Source organism: Loxodonta africana, chromosome 1 (genome assembly GCF_030014295.1).
Source record: "Loxodonta africana isolate mLoxAfr1 chromosome 1, mLoxAfr1.hap2, whole genome shotgun sequence".
Lineage (NCBI taxonomy): Eukaryota > Metazoa > Chordata > Mammalia > Proboscidea > Elephantidae > Loxodonta > Loxodonta africana.
In genome coordinates this window covers 45,719,489-45,740,919 of record NC_087342.1, presented here as the reverse complement: position 1 = coordinate 45,740,919, position 21,431 = coordinate 45,719,489, and the positions used below count along the sequence as shown (strand labels likewise).

General features: G+C 43.9%; 1 protein-coding gene across 6 annotated transcripts in view; it reads right to left on the bottom strand.

The window, feature by feature from the left end:
- FARS2 (phenylalanyl-tRNA synthetase 2, mitochondrial) overlaps positions 1 to 21,431 on the bottom strand; it is a 643,593-nt gene that overhangs the window by 144,493 nt on the left and 477,669 nt on the right. For 2 of the 6 annotated variants that reach the window (XM_023557659.2, XM_023557660.2), the window contains one exon: positions 4,300 to 16,519. The exons of the other annotated variants lie outside the window; for them this stretch is intronic. Coding sequence is in view for 1 of the 2 variants with exons in the window: in XM_023557660.2 (XP_023413428.1) it covers positions 16,441 to 16,519 (79 nt within the window). In the remaining variant the exon portion in view is untranslated. Of the gene's footprint in view, positions 1 to 4,299; positions 16,520 to 21,431 lie in introns of those variants that run through there. 6 annotated transcript variants of the gene reach the window in all.

The following is a 21,431-nucleotide window of genomic DNA, read 5'->3' as shown; positions in this document are numbered from 1 at the left end:
CTCCGTGTCTCTGTGGCATCCTCATCCCAAGTCCCTCAGGAGTGTGTGAATACTTCAGGAAATCCTTTCAGGGTTCAAGGCAGACTGCTTCTCAGTGCCAACATGCCTGCCTGGAATCTGGACCACCATCCCGGCTGCGCAGGGCAGGGGTACAGAGTCAGTGCTCCCTGGGCCTGTTCACTGCAGACCCCCTGGGAAGCCGCGTCCTGGCCAGGCCACAGCTACTCCATTCCACTCTGGGGGCTGCGAGGAGTCTCCAAGGTAACCCATCATCAGCATCCTGGCCAGTGAGGCTCAGGGCAGAGGTCCTCAGGACAGGACCCTGATGTGACCACCCAGATTCTCCTTGAACACATCCCGTGATGGGAACCTGCTCCTTCACAAACAGCCCCAGTTGTTAAGAAGTTCTTTATAGGGAGCTGAAATCAACTTTCACACAGTTTCCTCATGCTGGTCTTAGTTCTGGCCTTGAAGCCTCCTTTCTTTTTCATCATGAATTTTCTCTTAAAAAAGATATAGATTAAACAAAAACCCAGCATCACTGGATAGGGAAGGATACAGGACTAAATAGGTGAGGATGAATTGCTTTGTGAAATCAGTTAAAGGGCAGTGCAAAAAGACCTTTCCAATCTCCTCTCCGTCCAACTGCTCTTAAACTAGTGGGTGCCAAACCCATAGGCATCTTCAGAAAGCGGCGCTATAAAATCCAACAAGCACGTCACAAGCGCCTGTGAGGAAGGCTCCGTGTTAGCGCTCATGGCACAGCGGTGACAAAGACAGGGTTCCGTCCTCAACATCTCACGTTCTACTAAGAGAAGCAGACACCAGAACTAAACACAATGCCACATCCACTTCTTATTCAGAGAACTTACAGTTATGGAATCGTGGGCTACTGTGTGCTTTTTCGGAATTAATTATTCATTTAAAGTAGAAGCGGAGGAAATGAAGGGGAGTCAACATTGGGATCGAGTTCTATGAGTTTACTGAGCTCTGTTGGTGCTCAGCTGCTAACTGAAAGGTCAGTGGTTCGAGCCCACCTGCTACTGTGAGGGAGAAGGATGTGGTTGCCTGCTCCTGTAAAGATTACAGCCTTGGAAACCCTATGGGGCAGTTCTATTCTGTCCTATAGGGTTGCTATGAGTCAGAATTAACTTGATCTCAGTGGGTTTGACTTTTTTTGGTTTTAGTTCTATGGAGGAAATCACTGGTGCAAGACCAAGGAAAAATATGCAGTCTGCCCTGGTCATGGACTGTTGGCCCAGCTTGGGCACTGCTTCTAGACCAGGAGGCGTGTCCTGGACTCCCCTGCTGTGGTCCCCAGTGTGACTCTGTTCTGAGGACACCTTCTAAGTGGGCTGGTCACTCAGACAGTCTTTGATTTCCCTGACCCTTGCTGCTCTTGTCCAATGCAGGAGAGCTCCTATTCTCAGCAAAAAATTAGCATAGAGATGAAACCATTTCAAGGGACAGTGAATTGACAGAAGACACATTAAGTTTTTCGTTTCTAAAATGAAAAAGTTTTCCTTTTTCTTAAAACCTCAAAGCTGCCACTTAATTTGTGCTAAGATTGTGCTTCCATTGCTCAGTTGTCAACAGGTGGGGGCTGTGGGAGAGAAGGATGAGGAAGCACGAGGAAGGTGACAACTCAGGGCTGCTAGGATGGGCACATCAACCACCGGCAGACCACGGCTTTTGGGGAGTGGGCAGGCTCTCTTAAGTATAGTAAACATGCTGATGTCACCCAGGAGGGAACAGCCAAAACCAAAAACCCATTGCTGTTTGTCTTGGTCATCTAGTGCTGCTATAACAGAAAATACCACAAGTGGATGGCTTTAACAAAGAGAAGTTTATTTCCTCACAGTAAAGTAGGCTAGAAGTCCAAATTCAGGGTGTCAGCTCCAGGTGAAGGCTTTCTCTCTCTGTTGCCTAAGGAGGAAGGTCCTTCTCATCAATTTCCCCTGGACTAGGAGCTTCTCTGCACAGGAACCCCGGGTCCAAAGGATGAGCTCTGCTCTCGGCACTGCTTCCCTGCTGGTATGTAGTCCCCCTGTCTTTCCACTTGCTCTTCTCTTTTATATCCCAAAAGAAACTGGCTCAAGACACAGTCCAATCCCATAGATTGAGTCCTGCCTCATCAACACAACTGCAGCCCATCCCCCTTCATTAACATCACAGAGGCAGGATTTACAACACATGGGAAAATCACACCAGATGACAAAATGGTGGACAGTCACACAATACTGGGAATCATCATGGCCCAGCCAAACTGATACACACATTTTTGAGGGACATAATTCAATCCATGACAGCACCGAATTGGTTCCAACTCATGACAACCCTGTGTGTTACTGCCTAGATCTCTACAGGAGCAGATCATCTTTGGGCAACTGGGTGGGTTCGAGGTGCGAACCTTTAGGTTAGTAAAGGAGCACCATCCAGGATCCCTGAGAGAACAACAGTGCTAAATAAGTTTTTCCTGGGTCGTCCACAGGGCAGGACTGGTTCAACTCTCTGCCTCTGGTTTCCCTCTCATCATTTCCGAGACAGGTCCACTGCGCTTTTGAAGAGAATTTCTCTTCCTCTCTTCCCACTGGAAGAAAGGCTCTGAGTGCCTGGGCTGGGACTGATGACAAATCTGCCACTGAGCTGGCCCCACCACCCCTTCCACACCAGCTTCTGGGATTGTTTTAGGTTTTCACACATCCCTCCTCTCTGCTCTTTTAAGCTCTCAAATTCTCTCTGCTTTTTCTTTAGTGGATTGCTTCTGATCTCATCGAAAACATTCTCTGAGTCATTAACAACACAAGACACTAAAGGAACCATCTGCTAGTGGCCCCAAAGGCCATCTCTCTGCCTTGCCAATGTCAGGGCTTTTCAATTAAGAGGCACAGAGTGGCTTTGAATAATGCTGGGTCCCCACAACCATGATTCAATCCAAACAGGCCTTAGGAAGATGGTTTTTTTGAAAATGTAACCATCTGATTTCTCTGCTCAATGGTTTAAAATAGCTGAAAAAGACAGAGTCTTTATCTGTGCCACATTGGCTGGAGATATTCTCTGCAACAGAAAGGCCACACAGTGCCCAGGGGGCTTGTTTTTATGCAAAGGGGATAAATACTGGTTATTACATACATGGAAGATGATAAATAGACATTCCGATACTATAAAATCTAATTACTGTGCACAGTATTAATTTAGATGTTGTAAAAAATTAGACTTAGAATAACCTACTTTTAGAGTAATAAATGACTACACTGCTTCCTAAATGAAATTGCCAACAAGTAGAGCAGAAGACAAACCTGTGAAGCATCATTACAGAATCTAAAATAATAGCATGGTTCCATTCTAAATCCATCAGCACCCACCTCACATGGGCACTGCTTTGCTCCTCTGTTCATCTTACTTCTCCATTCTCTACAACAACTATTGTGAACCTTCTCCAACATCCTCAAACACTCCCCACTTGCCACCCTGACTGTACTTCCCCTTCATTCACCTTCACAGAGAAAACAGAAGCCATCAAGGGGGAACTTCAACTTCCACGTGCCGAATGGAGAACCCTGCAGTATCTGCACCCACCCCGTCCTCTGTCCTTTCTCCTATCTGAGGTGAAGCCCTGCTCGACCCCTTTGAGCTTTAGGTCTCATGATGTCCTGCCTTCTCAGGAACATCGTACCATCAGGTATCCCTCCACTCTTTTACACTGTCAACCTTTCCTTCACTACTGGATTCTTCTACTGACTTTTAAACACACATTTTACAAAACCTCCCTTGACCTGCACATTGCCCTCCAACTACTTACCTTGTCTCTTTCTGTCCCTGGAGTTGTCTCTCCTCATTGCTTTCATTTCCTCACCTCCCATTGCTTTCTCAACTCATTCTAAACTTCTGCTCCCATCATGTCTTACTAAGGTCACCATGATTCCCATGTTCCTAAATATGATGGCTCTCTTAGTCCTCATTTCATTGGTCTTTCAGTAACTTCTGCTATGTTGGCTTCTCCTTCTATCTTGAAACCTTTCCTCTGGCTACCAAGACTCCCTCCCTGGCTTCTCTCACCTCTCTGGCTCTTCCCTGTTTCTCCAGGTTTATTATCCTCTACCTGGCCACTAACACCTGAGTTCCTCGAGCCTCAGCCTCAAGCCTCTTGCTTGCTTCCCACTCTACCTTCTAGGCTTATAATACTTTTTTTTTTTAAATCATATGTATTTTTAAAAAATTTTTTTATTGTGCTTTAAGTGAAAGTTTACAAATTTAGTCAGGCTCCATACAAAAATTTATAAATACCTTGCTAAAAAAAAAAAAAAAAAAATACCTTGCTATATACTCCTAATTGCTCTCCCCCAATGAAATAGCACACTCCTTCCCTCCACTCTCTCTTTTCCTGTCCATTCGGCCAGCTTCTGACCCCCTCTGCCCTCTCATCTCCCCTCCAGACAGGATATGCCAACAAGAAGCTCATTCTTCACCAGTATCATTTTCTACCCCTTAGTCTGAAGAGTTGGCTTTGGGAATGATTCCTGTCTTGGGCTAATAGAAGGTCTGGGGGCCATGACCTCCAGGGTCCTGCTAGTCTCAGTCAGACCATTATGTCTGGTCTTTTTATGAGAATTTGGAGTCTGCATTATAATACAACTTAAATGAAGATGACTCACAAATACATATTCCATTCTCCATGGGCCCTCTAAACTCCAGAGTACTACTTCAAACTACTTATACAACATGTTTTAATCAGTATCTCAGGTAAACCTCAAGCACAGTGTATTCAAACCTCAATCTTAACCAGTCATGTCCTTCATATATCAATGAATGGCATCAACATCACATAGTTACACAAGCCAGAGCCCTCAGCATCATCCGTCATGTCTCTACTCAGTCTCATCCCCATATTCAATTGAGTAACAAGTCTTGTTTTTACTTATTTTGGAATCTGTTCACTTACCTCCATCTCCTCAGCTACCACCTCAGTCCAAGTCCCCGTCATCTCATGCCTGGACTCCTGAGATAGCCTGGGCCCTGAGGCAGCCTGGATTCCTGATGTAGCCTCCTCCCTGGTCTTCTGCCCCCCATCTACCCTGATCCACTCTCAGAGTAATCTTTTTGAAAACCAAATCTGATCATGTCACATCCTTTGCTTAAAACATCCTAGGGGTTTCCCATTGCTCTTTGGATAAAGTGAGAAATCCTTACATGGCCTATGACACCCACTATAGTCTGGGCTGACCCATCTCTCCAGCCCCATCCCCACACTCCCCCTTTATTCCAGCCATACTTTCTTTCTGTGCCTCTGATGCATCTTGTTTCCTCCTGCCAGAGGACCTGGCTTATGCTGTACCCCAGCTTTAAATGCTCTTCCCTACCGTCACACTTGACCATCACATAGTTAACTCCAGTGCTCAACTTGTTCTTAAAGCACCCTATTCACAACACTTGTATCAGTTGTCATTGTTCTGGGTGGAACTGTGTCATCCCAAAAAGTGTACTGAAATCATGGCCCCTATACTTGTTTTTTTTTTTTTTTTTTATACCTGTGGATGTAATCCTATCTGGAAATAGGGTTTTCTTTGCTAATTTTTTTTTTTTTATACCTGTAGATGTAATCCTATCTGGAAATAGGGTTTTCTTTGTTAAGTTAATGAGGTCATGCCTGAGTAGGGTGGGTTCTATATCTAATCACTTCTGAGTTATAAAAAGAATAGCATAGACACAGAGAACACACAGGGGAAGACATCATGTAAAGGCTGACACACATGACAGATGTATCTCCAAGCCCAGGAAATCCAAGGACTGCTGGCTACTGTTTTCTTATGGCAGCACTGGGGAAGCAGGACATCATTTTACGTTAACTTTGTGACCATTTGATTACAGTTAATTTCTCCCTCCAGTCTAGACTATAAGCTCTTTGAGAATATCAATGGTGTCTGCTTTAGCTTTCCATTGTATCACCAGTGCCTGCTGGACAGCAGACATCCAGTTGAATACATGAATGAATGAGCTAAGGAATGAAGGGAACAACAGATCTATTGACTAGTTGACTGGTGAGCCAGAGAGCACAGGGCAGGTAAGTGGCCGCTCTCTTCCTACAGCAGGTACAAGCTGAAGAATGACAGCCTCATCCCAGAGCACAGAGCTAGGTCTACCAGCAGGACCACTTTCAGAAATGCCTCACCTTCCCGGATCTAAAGAGGAAGGAAAGTGAAAGGGTGGAGGGCAACAGGGAAGAGAGGAAGGCAACAATGCAAGATTCTCAACTGATCTGAGACTGTAAATGCCCCTGAGAAGGTATGTTTTAAAGTTCACTCTATCAGCTAACACGTCAACTATCCATGAAAACCTTAGGACGAATGAAGCTGTGCCTTCAGTGCTCCTTGCCCTGTGTACATCACAGCTCCTTTCATCCTTCTTTGTACTTTCTTCTTTAAACCCTTGTCAGGTGAAGAATTTAGCTTTATGCAAAGTAAGGTGGCCTTTGTCCTTGGTTCTGGAGAAATAACCCTTGGAGTGACTGGGATGCCTTGGTCTGAATTTGTGCTGGTGAGTGGGTCTGGCCAGGCAGAACAGACTCACCTGGGAGGCTGATATCAACTCGCCTCAGGGGGCATGATGCAGCCTATCATGCAGGATTCACCAAAAAAGCCTGTAACAGGAAGGCTCAGAGATACATGCCGATTCTTACCCATGAAGTCATCCATGAAATGCCTCTCTCCTTCAACTAGACTGTAAGTTACTTGAGGGCAAGCACCATGATTTTTTCCCTAATATGTAGCATTTAAGTGACTCTGTCTAGCATAGCTTAAAACCCACTGCCTTTGAGTCGATTCCGACTCATAGCGATCCTATAGGACAGAGTAGAACTGCCTCAGAGGTTTCCAAGGCGTGGCTGGTGGATTCGAACTGCCGACCTTTTGGTTAGCAGTTGAGGTCTTAATCACTGCGTCACCAGGGCTCCTGGCATAGCTTAGGCCCTCACTAATGGTTTTTGATGAATGAATCATAGAAAAAGAAATGAATGGATAAGTGGAAAGCTAAGCATCACAAACACAAGTTGCCTATTTGAGAATTGTGTGGCTGGACAAGAGGCTGAAACAGCATCTACCAGTAATAACATTACACTGACGTGGGCCCTCGAGGGTAGGGGGATGAGCAATAGCTGAAATTGGAAGACGATTCTGTAGTTATCTGTTCACCAGACCATCACCTCACTAAACTGTGAGTTCCTCAAGGGATAGCAGGGATTTTTTATGTGTCCTTGTGCAGAATAAATGTGAGTTCTCTTCTCGCTCCCCTTAATTTAGTTACCAGATGAATCAAAGTCTAGTTCTAACTGGCCGTGTGAGGCTGGACAAGTTTTGTCTCCCTGGGCTTAATAATCTTGAAAGTAAAATGAGCAGGAGGACTAGGTGATCTCCAAGATCTCTCTCTCAGTTCTAACATCCGATGAATCCATAATTAACCACGCGAACAAGCAGAAAAAAGCCAGAACCTAGGCAATTGTGCTAATCACAAAGGGTCACACATGATTTTTAAAAAATCTTCCATATTGGTAATCATCTCATGTAATGCTAAGAAGGATCATGGTAAAGGAACAACTGTGGTCCAAAATGGAAAATCTGCATAAGAAACCAAACCTGTTGCCATCAAGTCAATTCTGACTCATAGTGACCCTGTAAGACAGAGGTAGAACTGCTCCAGCAGCTGGTGGATTTGAGCTGCTGATCTTCTGGTTAGCAGCTGTAGCTCTTAACCGCTGCAGCACCAGGGCTTCTGGTAAAAAAAAAAAAAAAAAAATCTGCATAGAGGTCTCTAAACACATTACAAGCAGTGTGGAGAACTATCATAAAATATAAGGGCAAGCGTCAGCATCAAGTAATCTGGCAGTTTAAGGAAAACCAAACCTGTGGTCGTCGAGTCGATAGTAATTCAGATAAACAATCAAAATCTAAAACTGTATGTGAGCACGTATAAAACATTTTTATGGTTAGAGTCTATAAAAAGTTAAGCAATATGGCAAATGTAAAATTACCCAATAACTTGGTTTTATCTTGAGGGGAAAATGCTTAATTTTGTCAGAAGCACACCTACTGGAAAAATTCTATGACAGAAATTCCAGTCATGCAATTTGCTAACAATACATCTCATTCTGGAAAAATTTATTTTAATGAAAAATTCTTAGTAACTTCACCCCAGTTTACACAATGCAGATGTCACCATGGCTGTGACAATACGGTCTGTGCAACGTACATTCCTTAAAGAAGCAAATGTGTGCATAGATAGTTAAGTGTGAACTCACATGCACTCATGACTGCCTGAGAGCCCACCAGGATACATGTGAATAGCTCAGTGTGCACCCTGCCTGAAGTTCCCACATCTTTACATTTCAACCATTGGAGAGGAAAATCTTTGTAAAAACATGTTAATGCTTCCAAGTGATCTCTGCAGAGTAAAAACCACAGTATCTTCAAGGATATCAACCACCAGCATTTATGGAACATTTGCTTTGTGCCCATGGGCAGCGGTGGTTCGTTGGTAGAATTCTCACCTTCCATGTGGGGTCCTAGGTTCGATTCCCTGCCAATGCAGCTCATGAGGAGCCACCACCCATATGTCAGTGTAGGCTTGCGTGTTGCTGTGATACTAAACAGGTTTCAGCAGATCCTCCAAACTAAGGGAGACCAAGAAGAAAGGCCTGGTGATCTACTTCCAGAAAATCAGCCAATGAAAGCCCTATGGGTCACAAAGGTCCAATCACATTGTATGTGAGGTTGCTATGAGTTGGGGGCCAACCTGACGGCAGCTAACAACAGCTTTGTGCCAGGCATTGCTCTAAGTGCTTTTATGTGTTAACTTATTTAATCTTCACAACAACTATGAGAAAACCACCATTATCATTCCCCATTTCACAGATGTGGAAACTGAGGCACACAGAAGGTCAATAAATTGTGTAAGGCTGTATAGCTACTAAGTAGTTGAGCCAATACTTGAACGTAGGCATCTGCCTCTGAGTCTGCACCCTTAACCATGGCCCTATACTGGTCATTTATAAACTACTGACCCTAATAGAAACCTTTATTGAAAACTGAGTTACCATTTTCAACGTCAATTTTTAGAAATGACTCTGTGCGTCCTTTCAGCATTCATTGTTTTTAAAAACTGCTAATGCAATTCAGGCTTCATGTAGCTAAATGCATGTGAATCCCAAGAGAGCACTAAGAAACCAAGGTCCCTTTGAAGCTAAAATCTCATTTAACAGGGGTGGGGCGTACAAGGGCAACAGACATCTAAGACCAATTTTAGTCACCACCTTTCATATCTTAATGGTGAAAAAGCCTGGGTCCTGTAATAAGTTGACTTCAGCGATCGTATAACAGGAGGGCAAATATTGAAACGACTTCCCATGTCTGATCTTCCATGCCATTTCCTATTCTAGGCTTGACTGGGCAACTGCTCAGTGAAGCAAGTGGAAAAGATACCTTTATTGCACCAAGTCATCCTTAATCTGTATTCGGCCAGAGGGATTTAGCTCCTAGGCTCTTGTTTAGATAAGGCTTCTATCTTAAAAGACACAGAATCAATCTTCTAAGCTGAGAGGGAGCTGGTAGTTGAACAGTAAAATAAAGGGTACTTCCTATTACGCTTTTAAAAAAATACATCCCACACAGAGGGGGTTAGGGGATAAGAGCTGAAAAGAATTCTCAAGGCTTTTACATTTAACATATTACTAAAGTGTCGGTCAAAAGCCAGTCATGTGATACTTGCTGGGCTACCAAGATGCACACAATGTGGCTGGACATTCATACTGTCCTCATTCTGAACTGGGACACTCGACCAGGATGCTTAAAACAGCCATACCCAGAACAAGGTTAGAGAGAAACATGCCACCGGTCTAGGGTTTGTTTAAAAATGTCACTGCTCTGGAAGGTTGACATGGAGTCCCTGGGTTGTGCAAACAGTTAAGCCCTTGGCTGTTAACCAAGCGGCCAAGGTTGCCTGGTTGCTTAAAAGGTTGGTGGTCTGAACCCACCCAGAGGCATCTCAGAAGAAAGGCCTGTTGATCTACTTCCGAAAGGTCATAGCCTTGAAAACTCTATGGTGTGCAGTTCTACTCAGCACACACGGGGTTGCCATGAGCTGGATTCGACTCAATAGCAACCGGTTTGGTTTTTTTTTTTTTTTTCCAGAAGGTTGGCAGGAATTAGAATGTAAGAATGAGTGGACTTTGTACCAAAGCTCAGGTACAGACAGTATTCACTCAGCTTTCTCCCTCGTTTACCAACATTTCCAACAAGCCAGGCCACTGGATCCTAAATGGATGGCAGGTGAGAGGGCTGGAACTGGCACAGAGATCCATCAGAGAGGGATGGAGGCTCTGCAGGAAGAGCACTGATACCCTGGCTATAAATGGGAGCCCAGGGCAGTGTGTAGAAGGCAAGAAGCCACAGCTTAAAACAACAAAGGCACGATGCTCCTTCTTGCCCTCCGTTTTATTTTAAGACGAAGGGAGAGTTTCCAAGATAAACAGAGATCTTGGTTTTTTAAGAGTATTAACTCTAGAATCAGATCCAGTACACCTGGATTTGAAGTCCAGTTTTTAGAATGATAACTCATAGTCACTGCAAAGATAACTTAGTCATGTCTTAACTATTTTAAAGAACCAATAGAAATTTTTTGAAAATTCCTCAGTTTATGGCCAGGAAGTTTGTTGTGCATTTTGAAAACTTGCTCCATAGGTCCTCTCTCTCTTAGCCATAGAGAAGGGGAAAAGAAGCCACCACTTATGTGATTTTTTTTTTTTTTAATTAGTTTCTGTGTCAGGCAAAATAATGGCTCTCCAAATGGGTCCACAATAATCCCCCAAACCTGTGACTATGTCACCTCATATGACAAAAGGGACCTTGCAGGTATGATCAAATAAAAGATCTTGACACGGGAAGATCTGGGTCATCTGGTTGGGCCAAATGTCAGCGCCTGCCCTCTCCCTAAGGCCTGAGGGCCCTAACTCAGACGCAGATCCTAAGACCAAAGCCCAGGGAGCAGCTCGGACGCTCTGAGGGACACTGTGCACTTGCAGCAATGTCAGGAATGCAGTCAGAGAAGCAGAACCACAGTGCCGCTGAACCTGTGTGAACCCACAGCTTCCATTTCACCAAGTCCTAAGACCACCAAGAACTGTCCAGCCTTGCTGAAGGTCAGCGTCACAGTGCATTACACAGGAGATTTCTGGAAGGTAGGGAAACCAAGCCAAAGTTGGAACAAAGCGGTACAGCCTGTCCTCTCTGACTCTGGCATGGCAGCCACTAGGACAGAAGAAGGGGTTTTGGCTGGCCTGTGCCCCCCACAACGGCAGGGCTTTGTTCTCACCTGACACAGAGCAGACACCCACAGTCACTCAGTGTGTGAATGAACGAATGAGAAGAGGCTGCAGGTGCATTTATTTTATAATGGCAGTAGACTCAACTTACATTCTGTCTCTCCCTGGTGCCTGAAAGGGGCTCTCTTCCCCTTTGAGCCCCCAGGAGGCGCGCTGTTTGCCCCCTTCACGTGCTAGGCTTGTCAGCCTTGCATTGTTGTCACTGAGCTCTTATTCTTTTCCTCTCTGAATTGAACTGTAAGATGATAAGGATCAAGCCTTGCTCATCTTTGTATCCGCTGCAGCCAGCTCAATGCCCTTATACACTAGGTGCTTGGTTATATCAGCGGGTTTCACTTGGTAAGGGGTCTTCTTCCCAGTTTTTCTTGGATAATTGAGCAAATTATAGTAAATTGATACTTTTTTTTTGCCAAAATCTTAATTACTCTATCACAGAAAGTACTGTAAAAACTACTGTAAAACAGTAAGATGAAAGATCCTCCAATAAGAGGATCCAGGTGGCACAAATGGTCGAGCACTTGGCTGCTAACTAAAGGTTGGTGGTTCCACCCAGACGTGCCGTGGAAGAAAGACTTGGTGATCTATTCTGAAAGATCGGTTATTAGGGGGGAAAAAAGAGGAACCAGGTTCACCAACATTCGAGGTCCTGCCAGAGGTAAGATCATTTTTTAATCAGTGCATTAATACATAAACACTTTATTTATATATACATGTATATGAGTATATATGCATATATATAGATATGTATATGTATGTGTGTACGTGTGTATACATATGTTGTTGTGTGCCGTTGAGTTGATTCCAACTCATAGTGACCCTATAGGACAGAGAACTGCCCCATAGGGCTTCCAAGGGTGTAATCTTTATGGAAGCAGACTGCCACATCTTTCTCCCCAGTGGGTTCGAACTGCTGATCTTTTGGTTAGCAGTTGAACACTTAACGATTATGCCACAAGGTCTCTCTCTCCCTCTCTCTATATATACATTGTTGTTGTTGGTTTCTGTCAAATGGATTCCCAACTCATGGCAACCCCATATGTGTAGAATAGAATTACTCAATAGGGTTCTCAAGGCTGTGACCTTTCGGAAGCAGATCGCCAGGCCTGTCTTCCATGGAGCCTCTGGGTGGTTTTGAACTGCCAACCTTTACGACTAGTAGTCAAGTGCTTATCCGTGTGCACTGCCCAGGGAACATGCATACACACGCACACACACAGGTATATAGGACTAGATTTACTAATGAGCTTTCTCTGTCTTTGAATTAAGAAGAAATAAAAATGAAATGGCACGTTGCACCGAACACATAGCATATGGCACGCTTTATAAACTCACACACTTTGTCTCTCTGCCCCATACACACAAATCCCAAACTCTATGCCTTTCAAGATACTGGCCTCTTATGCCAGTCTGAGATGCCTGAACCGAAACATTTACATTTTTGCTGCCACTGTTCCCTTATGACCATTTGGGGGAGGCTTCCCATGAGGTCAGAAATGCACTGGGCTGGTTCCCCAGCAAGCAGGTGGATGGTTTCAACGCCCCTTCCCAGCACAGCTGGAGCCTCCTCCAGCCCTTTGGTTGCACCTTGTGCTGGGCCGTTTGCTCTGTCTCAACCTGGGCTCCCATCAAAGGTCTCTGTCAACTGAATTCCCTACAATTCTTCCATTTCAAAAAATGGAAGGGCTGAAGAGTAAGTGGGCAATTCTGAGAAGGGAAACTGGTTAGTCACCACAGCATAATGCCAATCTTGGAAAAAGCAAAGAGGACAGCAGACATTTACTGACTTCCTAGGATGATAAAGCAATTTATTTTAAAACAATTTAGTTTTATTTATATCAGTTATATCTGCACATATTTGAAGAGTCCAGTAGTTCTACAAGGCTTATTATGAAAGACAGCAGGCAGACACAGGTGGTTCCCCAGCTTTGACGCACTTTCAACACTTCTAGTTCTTTTGATATTTATCTCTGTATATACGATGTTGTCGTTGTTAGGTGCTGACGAGTCGGCCCCCACGCACAAAGGAATGAAATACTGCCCAGTCTTGTGCCATCCCCGTAATCAGCTGCAGATTAGACTGTTGTAATCCATAAGGTTTTCACTGGCTAATTTTAGGAAGTAGATTGCCAGGCCTTTCTTCCCAGTCCCTCTTAGTCTGGAAGCTCCACTAAAATCTGCTCAGCATCACAGCAACATGCAAGACAACAGTGATAGAGGGGTAGTGGTTACACATGAAGTGTACTGGATGAGAATCGAAACTGGGTCTCTCACACGGAACAAGAGAATTCTGCCAATGAATCACAATGCCTGTATCATTAAATAAGATACTTTTATTGCTACTTCTTGCTGCTTTTTTTTTAAAGTTTTATATATTAGCTCACCATCATAGGAGAAAAGCACTTAGTTCTCTTTCACCCTTACCTCCTCTCCCACTATTCTATGCACACCTTCATCCTGCTGCTATCTTCCCAACAGTTACGCTGTGATTTTTGATAGATCTGAAATTTTTTTTTTGTTCAGTGTTCACATTATATATAAACATGTTCACTTCTGAGCCACAAAGTATTCTATAATTACTTTCCTTTTTCTTTGCAACTTTCAGACTCCCCTAGCTTTAGTAGCTGTGTTGACTTTTCATTTGCTTCATTTTCTAAGTACTTCTGCACTCCCTCACTCTCCTGCGGTGAAGAGTGAAAGGCGTGGTCTGATGGCTGTGAGTATGGACTCCATACACAACCACTTGGGTTCAAATCTTAGTTCTGTCACGTACTAGCTACATGACTTTGGGCAAATAATTCAAGCACTGTGTGCCTCAATTTCTTCATTTGCAAAATGAGGCTATCCATGATTACCTCCTACTAGGGTTTAAGTGTTAATACATGTATGCTTAGAATTGTCGGACACATAGTAAACGTTCAAAACATGTAAGTGATGATCTCTGTGATCGGTATTCAATTAATGTCACCCCCCTGAAGAAGTCTCCAGGTCTTCTGATCTGCGCCCACCTGGACTGACTGCCCTCTGGGTTGACGGCTGCATGCCACCTTCACCACCAGCCTTTGCCTTTCTCTGTGCTGATCTCCCTCTGCCTGGGTTTAATTCTCATTTTGGTTGGACATATCCTCTAGTGGTCTGAAATGTCTAAAACTATCATTCTTTTACCCTCAGTCTTGACCAATCACTTGTCTGAGCATCAAAAGCTAGGTGAAAATTATTTTTATTCAGGCTTTTGAGGACATTGCTCTTCTGGCTCCTACAGCTACTGCTGAGACCCTTGACGTCATTCTAACTCCTGGTTCATCCTCTCGTCTCCCTCTCTCTCAGCTTTAAGATCTTTTCTCAAGTCTCCATCATTCTGTAAGGCACTCAGAGGTCTTCCTACGACCCTACTTCCATTCACTGCACTGACCACTTTGTGAGCCCTTTGTACCTGGAAACTCATGTCCTTCATTTTGTGAAACTTCATTTCACTATTTCTTTGAGGAGTTCCTCTCCTAACTCTTCTCTGTCCTCCCTTTCTGGAACTCTTCTTATTTGACTTATGCTGGACTTCTAGCTCTGTGCTCCAATTTTTTTATGTTTTCTTGAAGCTTTTTTCTTTTTATTCCTCCTTTTAGGAGGTTTCCTCAACTTTAGTTTCCAACCCTTCTACTGACTTTACGTGCTACGCATTTCTCTGAGCTTTTGGTTACCATCTTACTGTTGTGCTCCTGGCAAGTAGAGACCAGTAGCTGTGTCTTAGATGGCTGCTCACAAGCTTCTAAGACCCCAGATGCTACTTACTTCACTACCATGTAGGTCGTGAGTTTTGTGAACTATGTTATGCCAGTTGGCTGAGTTGTCCCATGAAACTATGGTCCTAAGCTTTCAAATTTAGAAAACCAATGTTGGAAAGTGTTTGGTTATGTCTAAGGAATATCCATATTTGTGTCTTCAATTAATATATGTGCCTGCACCTACATATTTATATTTACACATACCTATAGGAGCCCTGGTGGCTCAGTGGTTAAGCACTCAGCTGTTAACTAAAAGGTCAGCAGTTTGAACCTACCAGCCACTCCATGGGAGAAAGATGTGGCAGTCTGTTTCCATAAAGATTACAGCCTTGGGAGCCCTATGGGGCAGTTTTACCCTATTTTTTATTGGGTTACTATGAGTTGGAATCGACTTGACTGCAACAGATTTTTTTTTTGGTTTATAGGGTGGATATGAGTTGAAATAAACTTGATGGCAATGGGTTTGGTTTTTTGGTTGATCACATTTTCAATAATCAAGAACTCTTTCTGTTTTTTGGGCATTCCATTTTTAAAAGAATCTTGTTTTTGTTATTAAATACAATATATTCTCTTATTTCTCTGAAGACGTTAAAGGCAAAACTTCTTTTCTTCATGTTTTCTTCTCCCGCTGTGGTCCCTTCAGGCTGCTCTGTTTGGTCTGTGTTTGCTTTGGTCCTCTCTTTGCCAATGCCGGTATTTTTGGATGTGTGCCCATATTTAAGAGTGAGCTGCATACGTATGCACACAGAAAAGGGGAGGGCTTTCAAGCTGGACTTCACTGTGGAGGCATCTGGGTGCTCCACTTCCTGAGGAACCTCAGATGTCAGTCTATTTAGCTCTTTTCTCCCAGACTGGTAAGATTCCCAGAGTGGCTATACAATCTCCTGTTGGGTGAAGGCGAGGGTTATAATCCCACCTGCCGGTGTTGAGCAGGGGAAGAAGTCAGGGGATCTCAGCATCCAGTTAGTAAACTTTCACTTCCATCCCCAAGTTTTCAGGTGATCCCTAAACCAGAGATCCTCTGCCTTATCCTCTCCAGAGAACTCTGCAGGTTCTACCAGGATGAAGGCTTGCTGGTCATTTGGTTGGGTGGTCATTCTGCTGCTCAGAATTGGGAAGGAAATCTGGGGTTCTACACTGCAAACAGAGTTTCAACTGAAAGATATTTTTACCCCATCTTTACCCCTACTCACAGAAGAAACTGGTACTACTAATTCCTGAATCTTTTAGGAATTCTGTAGTTTCAGTTGGGTTGCTTCTTGACTTCCCCAACTGCCAACCTCCATTTCAGCTTTCTTAAATCTGCTCTTCAGCTTCCAAAATTATGTCACTGATGTCTCCTCTTCCGTTCACTTTGTCCTTGGTTAATTTATGCCTTAAAAAAAAAAAGACCTTTACTGTTACTATAATAGCATTCTGAGAGACTAATGCTTGTGTTCAATCTGCCATCTTCAATCAAAAGTCCATTAACCTTACTTTTTGCTGCTAAGATAAGTGAGGCACCAGGAGAGGGTAAGTAATTTGTTAAAGCTCACAAAATCAGCAGAAGACAAAATCAGAATGTGAACTCAGGTCTGCCTGACTCAAAGCCCAATCCTTTTCATTATGGCATGCTACCTCTTCAGGGAAAAACGGGGCCTTTGTCCCACTTTGGAATCAATACCAGGATAAACACCATTAGACCCTGAAGAGTCAGGTGATATCTCTCAGTTCACTGCTGCTACAACATGCCATTGCACATGCCCCTCCCTGATACCCTCCACCTCTTGCTCCACAAACCCTATAAAAGCTCAGGCTCAGCCTTCTGACCTTAAGAGTTCATGACAGGGGAGGGTGTGTGCCCAAGAGGGGTGGTCTTTCCCTTTCTTGCCACTAATATACCATTAATTGCTACTTTTCCCACTGATCACAATACTTCTGAGAAATCAAAAAATCCTATTCTCAGAAAACATTTGGGGTCTTTTTACCAAAACGGCAAAGAGAGAGACACTTTTAGGCCTCAGCTGCCAACAGTCACTGCTTCCATCCTATTACCAGCCTGTCCCCCCTGCCCTTTTTTTTTTTTAATTTTTATTGTGCTTTAAGTGAAAGTTTACAAATCAAGTCTTGCTATATACTCCTAATTGCTCTCCCCCTAATGAGACAACACATTCCTTCCCTCCACTCTCTCTTTTCGTGTCCATTTGGCCAGCTTCTGACCCCCTCTGCCCTCTAGTCTCCCCTCCACGTAGGAGATGCCAACATAGTCTCATGTGTCTACTTGTTCCAAGAAGCTCATTCTTCACCCATATCATTTTCTATCCCATTGTCTAGTCCAATCCCTGTCTGAAAAGTTGGTTTTGGGAATGGTTCCCATCTTGGGCTAACAGAAGGTCCAGGGACTACGACTACTGGGGTCCTTCTACTCTTAGTCACACCATTAAGTCTGGTCTTTTTACGAGAATTTGGGGTCTGCATCCCACTGCTCTCCTGCTCCCTCAGGGGTTCTCTGTTGTGTTCCCTATCAGGGCAGTCATCAGTTGTAGCCCTGGGCACCAGCTAGTTCTCCTGGTCTCAGGCTGATGTAGTCTCTGGTTTACGTGGCCCTTTCTGTCTCTTGCCTCACCCCCTTCTGATTAACCTGTTCTGCTGGTCCCCGTCTGGACCAATCTACATGCAGGACTCCATGCATAAGAGTGCAGGCTCCAGAATCTCACAGGCCTGGGTGCAAGTCTTAGCCCTGTCATTTATTGCCTGTGGGGCTGTGGACAAGTGATTTAAGCTCTCCAGGCCTTGGTTTTCTCACTTATAAAATGGTCACGAGAACAGTTTTTATTTTATGGAGTTATCATCAGGTTTACATGAGATAATACATGTTAAGCATTCAGCTCAAGACCTGGCAGTGCACAATCAATAAATGCTAGCTAATGTTTTATTTTACTTGTTATTACTACCTTCAGGAAACGTCTATGCTGCAAATTCATTGAAGACATATTAAAATATCTACTACGTTCAGAGTGCCTTGTGGAGAAGACAAGAAAGAGCAAACATCAGTCCTGTTGCTAAGTAGCTTGTGATCTGGTGCCAGGCAGGGCGAATAGGAGGCACCTATAGATGCTGCTGGGAACAGAGCCCCCAGAAGCCAGCATGCATGGCTTCTGGCCCCCCAGGTAAGCCTCAGTGGTTGCTGGGAGCTGCCCTCAAAGTAGCTAGGGCTGCTCCCAACCTTGAATCTCCCAAACAATTTGTATTGGGGATAGAAGTTTTGGTTATATAAAAGTTTAAAAGAATAATATGATGCAAGCTACTTTAAGGATACTAGAGATAAATGATCTATTTACGTTTTTATGGTGAAGATATAAATAGAAAAAAACACAGCACCCAAAGATGTGTTTCTTAAAATATATGTAAGGATGGGGGGTGGGGAGATACATGCACAGAACCAACAGATGCTAACTATATACCTTATCACTCAGCTGTAACGCTGCAAGACTCGTTAATTAAGGAGATTTAATAGGCACCACTGTCATTACAGAAATTAACCCTCTGACAAATTGGGGCACGGTGTGCCTTGCTGATTTTTAAGACATTTTGTAGTAAGACTGTCAAAACAGAGTAATTAGGACCTCATAAACTGCAGCCTTGACTGTCACCCCAGGGACATGATGAATATGCAGGGCAGTGTTGCTTTATGTAGTGCTTACTCATTCACCGACTGTCCACCAGGCACCCACTCAGTCCCGGGCATTGCTGGGACAATGGGCTAGCACAGGGCAGTACAGACACAGCTCTCGTCCCCACAGAGCACTTCCTAGTGAAGGGAGAGGGACACTAAACGTGCTGATACATAAAATTGTCAGGTAATTACAAAGGCTATAAGCAGAATAAAGAGGGTAGTGAACTTGAATGATATACTTCAAATAAAGAGAGCTGGGAAAAATAATCTGGCCTTTGGGATTCTAATCCTTTAATAGGCAGGATGAGGTAGATGGAAGGAGAGGGTGACTGAGAAAAAAGAACCTATCATAAAGGAGGTTAAAAAGCTCTGAGGCTCAGAAAACAGGAACCAAGGAAAAAGCACTCACTGAGAGACCCTGGTTTCTTCCCCACTCTCTCTGTACAACCTATAAGAGCTGCATCCCACCTGCAGGGAGAGGGAGGCACCTCAGGGTCACAATGCACGACCCAGAATGCCCCAGGGAGGGAGAGAAACAAGCTGCTCAGGAGTGCTCTGTGGCGTGGAGGTCTGAAGCGTAGACTCGGCACAGACATGTATACTTGGCAGGGATCTCAGACTCTTGCCAGCAAGTGGGGGAGGGAACTGAGAGCTCCTCGTATGAAGCCAGCCCTCTTTTTGAAGTTTGAAAGAGGCACTGTGGTTGGTATGTCAGCAAGAGGGTGGCTGGCTACTAAGAGATGCCAGGCTGTGGCACTGAACCCGGTGAATTTAACCTAGTTCAGGGTATGTGACTTCATCAGCTCCCCTGAAGGAAACTTCTCCGAATGATCCTAAGTCTCTCAGACCACGTATAAGCCAAACAAGAGTATATCTGTTTACAATAATATAACTGTCATAGAGACCAGAGTGCAGCCACCCCAGACTGTGCACACACATATTATTTAATTCTCACCACAATCCCATTGCAGTGGAAACTATCGTTACCTTCATTTTTTAGATCAGGAATTTGAGGCACAGAGAGACCAAATTAAGAGCCAGTGAGTGTGGAGCTAAGATTTGAGCCCAGGCAGTCTGGCTCCAGAGTTCATGCTCTTAACCTTTAGGTTATACCCTAACTGTAGGAGCTGAGGAAAAGGGAGAATCTAGAAGCCTCTAGGTCCCTGAGAGTGTGGTGTTATCATCCATCGATTATTCTGTGCACATGTCTGTATTTATTTGCACTAAATTCTAGTCATCTCGGGACTGGGCAGTGTTTCGTTCTGTTGTACATATGGTCACTATGAATTGGAATGGCAACTAACAACAACACCACCATCTGATACTTTCATATGTAAATGCCAAGCTTTATTTCAAATCTATTTTTGTTCTATTGAATCCAAGGTCTGGTGCTTGATGTATAAGAGACTAGCTTCCTTCATTTTTGAATAAGAAAACAGTGAATAGGGTGAGTCTGGCAAGATAAGTTTGATCACACAGATATCCTAGGTGGTCAGTCAGTCAGTTACCAAAACTTTTTATGAAGACACCTGTCAATGTTCACACAGGAGATGTTTGTCCCAGGTCCAGGCTGGGAAAGGCCTTCGTGGTCTGCCTTTCCTAGCTTATAATGTTCATTTCCATTTCGTTTTGAGAACACAGTTGGCTATTTTAAACTCCCGTTTTAATTCCATGCATTCTTTCTCATCTTCTCGGCCTTGTTTTGGACCAATGCAGATGACAAATACATTTGATTTTGTGCCAAACACTATGCAAAAGATATAAAGATGAATAAGACATGTCTTTAGCAGGAAGGGAGGTAAGAATGCAGGGAGGGGAGGAGGAGGGAGAAAGGGAAGAAGGGAGAAAGGTCTAAGGTCAACCTCGTTGACTGGAATGGGATAAAAGTAAAGAATCTTTCTGGCAAAAGGGTAGGTAGCAATAGATAACCAGTTATATCCTTACTAACTGTAAACATAACTAAACTAAAAACATGTTTGGGCCATTGTTCTCATTCTCCTGCTCAATCTCCAACCAGTCAGTGCTAACACAACCAAAGGAGACTCGGAGGGTGTCGGCACTCCTCCCTAGGGTACTTCCTGCAAAAATATTTACAAAGAGTTAGGACAAACATAAAAAAATACTGTGTACGTTCCTGAAGAGTTCCTAAAAACGGAATTGACAACACATCTTGGAACTAATAGTTATAATAAGCAGGTTCATAATCCAAATCCTCTTAGGCATTCCTTTAAAAACCCCACGTCTTTTCTAGAGCCAAGGAACCACAGACTGACATTCAGGGCCACGAGCCACAGAACCCCAGACTGTCAATACTGGAAGGGGCCGTAAGAACTGCAGGGTATGCTCCTCCTTGTTCTACAGTGGGAAGGAAGCAAGTTCACAGAGTCTAAGGGAATGGTCCAAGGTTACACAGCTAGTTAGTGACAGAGTCTAGATATGTGCTCCCCAAATCTAATTCTCACTGCAATACATTATGTAGCCTCAATGTTAGGGATTGTTGCTGGTTGCTGCCAAGTCGATTCCAACTTATGGCAATACCACCTGTGCATAGGAGAATTGCTCCATAGTGTTTTTAAAGCTGTGACCTTTCCAAGATGCCTCTGGGTGGTTTTGAACTGCTGGCCTGTTGAGC